The 6,086-nt window shown below is 41.1% G+C and overlaps 1 protein-coding gene across 1 annotated transcript in view; it reads right to left on the minus strand.

Moving 5' to 3' along the window:
• OSBPL3 (oxysterol binding protein like 3) overlaps positions 1 to 6,086 on the minus strand; it is an 82,997-nt gene that overhangs the window by 53,435 nt on the left and 23,476 nt on the right. Inside the window, exons 5-7 of the mRNA XM_023531532.1 lie at positions 4,811 to 4,967; positions 4,513 to 4,605; positions 3,365 to 3,521 (exon numbers count right to left, since the gene is read on the minus strand). Coding sequence (XP_023387300.1) covers positions 3,365 to 3,521; positions 4,513 to 4,605; positions 4,811 to 4,967 — 407 coding nt within the window. The remainder of the gene's footprint in view (positions 1 to 3,364; positions 3,522 to 4,512; positions 4,606 to 4,810; positions 4,968 to 6,086) is intronic.

Here is a 6,086-nt window from a genome sequence, read left to right on the forward strand (position 1 = left end):
GTTATGGGTAAAGTGTTCCATGAAATTCAATTTGGGAAAGGTAAAGGGTAACACGTGTGATATAAATTACTTTTGACTTTTAGATTTTAGTACATTTCATTGTTTGTTTATATGTGTGTCGGTTTACACACAAAGCCAGACACATGAACCAATGAAAATTAGTTCATTGTTACACCATAAAAATCAAATTTATAGTCTGTAGTAGATAACAAAGACTTTTTAGGATGGTTATATATTGGTTGCCTACCATTTGTCCTAACTTCTACAAAATGGAGAGAATTCCAATACATTTAACAAGTTGAAGAAAAAGTAGGTAATACAGGAGGTTACAGCATCAGTAGAACTATTGCCTTTATTCGGTTGCTCCGGAGTCGTAGTCAATAGATTAGTGATGCAGATAAGAAACTATAATCAAAAGTGTCAGTAAAAAAAAACAGGCTTACACTGGAAGAAAGGTCAAGATGCTTTGAGTCTGAATGTGTGGAAGCGAGAAAGGTCACAGGCCTCAGGGCAAACCTGAGCGCTGTCTTTATTCCGTGAGGCCTGAGTTACTGCCTGTGTAAAGAGACTCCAGAGATCCTTCAGTCTCTGTGCAGACTTTGATACACAGGAACGGAACACAGCCTGTTAGGCTTCCTGAGGAGTTCGCTGCCAGTCAGCCCATGGGGCGCAGGCTCTTGTGAAATAAGTGTGCCTGGACATTTCTCGGAGCACAAACCGCGACCTAGTCTAGGTGTGTGGCAGCACTACAGCCAGATGGCTTTCACAAAGCAGGAGAGACAGAACAGCTGGCTGAGGCCCATTAGAGACAGTCCACCAGGCTGAGCCCTCTGCAGCAGAGTGGGGTCAGTGGATCCACTCAGTATGGCAGCCTCTGTCTTGCTGAGGAAGCAGCTTCTTCAATGCAGGGAAAATTCAGGCTATTTCCCTTCTGCCGAGAGGCAGTGTTTTTTCATTTTTAAAAAGGCAGTTCATATTATTAAACAGTAATGGTATTTTATAGGAATTTCCTAAAATGAATTTCCTGAAGGTCATTCCACAAAACCTAAAATGCAATGCCCTAATTACAACCGATCCCTTCATAGCAGAGAACATGCAGGGGGTGGGTGAAGAGCTTTAAAGGGGTGAGGCAGGTAATTCTGCCCACCTTACAGATCGATGGAACAACAGCATTGCAAAACACTGACAAAGTTCTAATAGGAACTAGAAGGACAAGAGTTTGCGGTGGGAATGTGCAGAGCATAAAATGGCTTCCTCATAACCAGCACGTTTTAGGTTTGCAGGGTAAGGGTTAAAGGAGAGAAGGAATCAGCACTGTGACGGAAGAAAAACACAGGGCTAGGAGAGCCAGGCAACAGAGGGAATGTCTTCCTTCCTACTTCGAGTACTCGCTCCTATTTAAAAAAATGTTAACCCATTTTCTCCTTTAAAAATGATAAACATGAAATTTAAAACGATAAGCAGAAAGGAGATAATAAGTACTTATAACTCTAGCCTCCATCACTAAAATGCTGGTGTATATCCTCCAGACTTTTTACTATACATGCCAGGTTTATATAGTCTATTTTTTCGAGAAAAAAAAAGGGGGTGGGGGAGGGATCATACCTATTTATCATTTTGTGACTTTATATTTTTACTCAATGATATGCTGTGAACATATTTCTATGTCTGTGAAAAACCCTGGCTGCCCCATCTGTAAGGGCAGTGAGACACCAGGAGAGAAGCAAAGACTCTGGGGTCAGGCCAGTTAGGAGTCAAATCTTAGGTTGTGCTTTCTACAATTTGACCTTCAGGAGGATTTTTGCGTAAGCCTCAGGTTTCTTATCTGTGCAATGGATTTTACAGTAATACCTACCCCATAGGTTGCTGCTAGAATGAAATGAAATAGTGCATGTAAAGTGCTTAATAAATACTTGACATGACAGCTATGATCTTGAAATAGGTAGCTATTATTATTATGTGACTACTGACTATTCTATCATATGCTTATATTGCATTAAAAAAAATCCAATGCCTTTATTACTGGGCATTTAGGTCATTTCTAATTTTTTTAAAGCTTTATTTTGAATTCATTATAGACTCACAGGAAGTTGCAAAAACAATACGGAAAAGTCCCAGGTACCTTGCATTCAGTTTCCGACGGTGATAACGTCTTACATAACTATGGTACAATATCGAAACCAGGAAATCGACACTGGTATAATCTACAGTTCTTATTCAGATTTCACCAGTTTTACGTGCCCTCTTTTATATATATATGTATGTAAATATAGGTCAAAGTGATTTTATCATATGTGTAGATTCGTAGAACCACCAGAATCAGGATACAGAGCTCTCCATCACCACCGAGATCCCTCTTGCTACCCCTTTATAATCACACCCATACTTTCCCCCTTTCCCTTCTCCTTGTCCCTAACTTCTGGCGACTACTCTATAGTCTTATCACTCCATCTCTATAATCTTATCACTTCAAAAGTGATAAGTGGAATCATACACTATGTAATCTTTGGAGATTGACTATTTCCAGTCAGAAGAATGCCCTTGAGGTCCCTTCAACTTGTTGCATATGACCACAGTCTGCTCCTTTGCATTGCTGAGTAGTATTCCATTGTATGGATGTGCCATAGTTTGTTTAACCATTCAACTATTGAAGGAAATTTGGGTTGTTCCAGTCTTTGGCTAATACAAATAAACTTGCTTTGAACATTTGTGTACAGGTTTTTGTGTGGATTTAAGTTTACATTTCTCCGGGATCAATGGCCAGGAATGTAAATGTTGGGTTGTATGGCAGATGTGTTTAGTTTTATATAAAACTGCCAAATTATTTTCCAGAGCGGCTGTACCATCTTGCATTGCCACCAATAATGTATGGGAGATCCAGTTTCTCTGGGTCTCTCACATCAGCATTTGGTACTGTCAGTATTTTTTTTAACATTAACTACTATTCTAATAGGTATGTGGTAATATCTCACTATGGTTTTAATTTGCATTTGTCTAATGGCTAATGATGTTGAACATCTATTTCTAATTTTTGATATGACAAACAATGCTACTACCATGGATATCTTTATTCGGAGAAATTTTGAGTTAATTCCCACAAAGGAATTCTTCGAAGCGAAGTTGCTGGATAGGCAGATTTTTAAAAAATGTTGAAACATAACGTCATACTGCCCTCCAGAATAGTTCCAACTTCTTGCCAATACACTCCTCACTCCCAGGGACATAAAATAAAAATTGGGTTGCCCCACATCTCAATACATCAGGAAATGAACCAACTAAGGTCTCCTCTCCAAGGACATCCCACATTCAGACATGCATTTAACACTTTCATCAAACGCATTAGTAAGAAGGAAAACTCATTTACCTTTATGGGCAATGTGACACAGATCTTCTTGCATTTTAGAAAACTCTGATGAAGTTTCAGAGCCATCGGAATAATTTTTCTCTTCTCCAAAATCTAGTGTTGACAAATTAGGATTGGAGGAATGTAGTCTTTGTGGGCCAGAAAAAGGTTTAGGAACCTGAAGTGATACCAAAAGGAAATATGTCTTTTCAGATGCAAATTGCTTAGAAAATTTACTTGTTTCTAAGGTTGGAAAGTAGTAAGAGAAGAACGATGTAAGTCTTTCTAAGAAAAATAAATGAAAACTCAGGAAAGTGCTTCCTACTGCAAGTTGCACTAGCTTCTGGCAAAAATAAAAATAAATGAGAAATCACATACAGTAAATCTCTCCTTATCCATGGGGCTATGTCCCAAGACCCCCAGTGGATGCCTGAAACCACGGATAGTACTGAACTGTATAGATGCACAATTTAAAACTTACGAATTGTTTATTTCTGGAATTTTCCATTTACTATTTTTGGACCACAGGTAACCACGGGGAAACTGAAACCACGGAAGATGAAACTTCGGATAAGAGGGGACCACCGTATTCTTTTGGAAATAATAGAAACATTAAAGCTATCGGTCGAAAATGACAGCTAAAGCTGCCAAGCCCTTTCTCAAATGGCCAAGCTGCAGATCTTGGCCTGTGGCTTAGCTGTGCACTGAGAAGGTCAGTGCCTAGTGCAACACAGTAAACCTCTGATGAGAAACTGGGAGGTTGGAAATAGGAGGTAAGGAGCGTATGCACCGTGTCCTGTTCCCAGAAACTCCACTCAGAGGAGTGATGGGTCCACCGAGCAGCAGCAGGAGAGCCGGGTCAGGGCCCACCCAAACAGGGAAGCGGGCAGGCAGGCTGAGCAGTAAAGAAGGAGAAACCCAAGTTGTAGAAAAGGCTGCAGTTCCCTTGACCTTATACCATTTTTCATTACCCAACATCCATTACATGCTTATTTTAGTATCCAGAAAATCTAAGTGATAGAATTCATGTCTCTGCACAGGGCGTTTGAGAGAACGATGATAGAAAATGCTCTTATCTGTTCTCCCACTTGAGTCCAGGTCGCTCCCGGCATGTGGCCTGCAGAGCAAGGCCAATGAAAATACCAGCTTGTTGGGGAAGCAATGGTTACCTGCAGCGTTCCTTTAGCATCTTTGCCAATAGCTCTGGACCGCCACCTCCTGTGTGATCTTTTCTCCTTTTTGGGACTTTCAAAAGTTCCACCCTTTGTTTCAAAATGAGAAAGAGAGCACAGACGGTAAGGTCCACTAAACCAATAGGGGAAAATGCACAGCAAAGTGACCACCTCCATCCCATCAAACTTGGCCAAAGCAACCGAACAGACACCATCCCACTGTTAGTGAAAGGTGGGGAGAAGAAAGGAAAGCAGAAGAAGGTCAGAATGCAGACAGCAGTGGGATCTGGCTAACCTGGATGGCGTTGATAGCTGGTGCTGAATACGTCCGATGCAGCACGTCCATACTTTGGAGGAGCTGGCTCATTTCCACCAGGTAGGCATGACAGTGTGCCAGGTCTGCGGGAGGAAAGCGAAAGATGGATTCAGAAGCACTGACCTTGACATTCGGGCTTCACTATGTTAGCACCAGCTACTTTTCTCATTTGTCTATACCTGATGTACGTATGTAAGGATAGGAAATTCTGCTTTCTTTTCTACAGGAGAGGCAGTCGACTGCTGTGGTTAAGGGCATGGATCTGGAGAACCAGGCTGCCTCCGTCTGAATACGCTTAATGACCAGTGCATCTTGGGCAATTTATATAACTTCTCTGTGCCTCGGTCTCCTCATCTGGACAGTGGGGATAATCATACAAATAGCTCACAGGATAGCTGTGAGTTAAAGGAGTTGATATGCGTAGCCATCTTTTAGAGTGCTGGCACCTTGTAAGCATTAAATAGATCAGCCGTCACCATCGTCATCATCATCATTTCTGATATTCAGTAACAGGGTGTCACTATCTGATTTTAAAGACCCCCATATAAGTAAATGAATGAAAATAAAATGAAGGTTGTATTGGTTGCTAAGAATAACTTTGTCGACCATGGACCCGCATGATGATCCTGACGACTGCTTCAGATTGACCTGAGAGGACCTAAGAGTATTCTTGGACCAGTTCCTGGGTCACTAACTCAAAAATAGCTCTCAATTTGCTGTTCACTGGTTGATGGGAACTGTTTCTGCTGAGGAATCAAAACCCAAATGTATTAAGATCATGGTTTTCAAATTTTGGTATCATCAGAATCACCTAGAGAACCTGTCAAAGCAAAGATCTTTGGGATCCATACTCATTTTCTGATTCAGTCTATCTGGGTCGGGCCTGAGAATTTGCATTTCTAGTAAGTCATATGCCAGGCCAATGCTGCTGGTCCAGAGACAGCATTTCAAGGACTGACATTCTAAAATGTTACTCAGTGAAGCTCATGAGTGATATCTGCTGGGAGGGCAAAATCTACATGGCCCCAGGTATGATAATATCTGCACTTGACTGAAGAAAATGCAATTTTCAAGGCTGGCATCTTTTTCTAATAGTGGTTGCACTTTAAAACCAGCTGCGGAAATGTTTTAAATTACACATGTCCCAGTCCCCTCCCCAGACAATTAAATCAGAATACTCCCAATCCCACTGGTGAATTTCTTGTTTTTCAGTTCCCTGGGTGATTCTTAGTTAATTAAGGTTGAGAACACTGAG

Source organism: Pteropus vampyrus, unplaced genomic scaffold (assembly GCF_000151845.1).
Source record: "Pteropus vampyrus isolate Shadow unplaced genomic scaffold, Pvam_2.0 Scaffold69, whole genome shotgun sequence".
Lineage (NCBI taxonomy): Eukaryota > Metazoa > Chordata > Mammalia > Chiroptera > Pteropodidae > Pteropus > Pteropus vampyrus.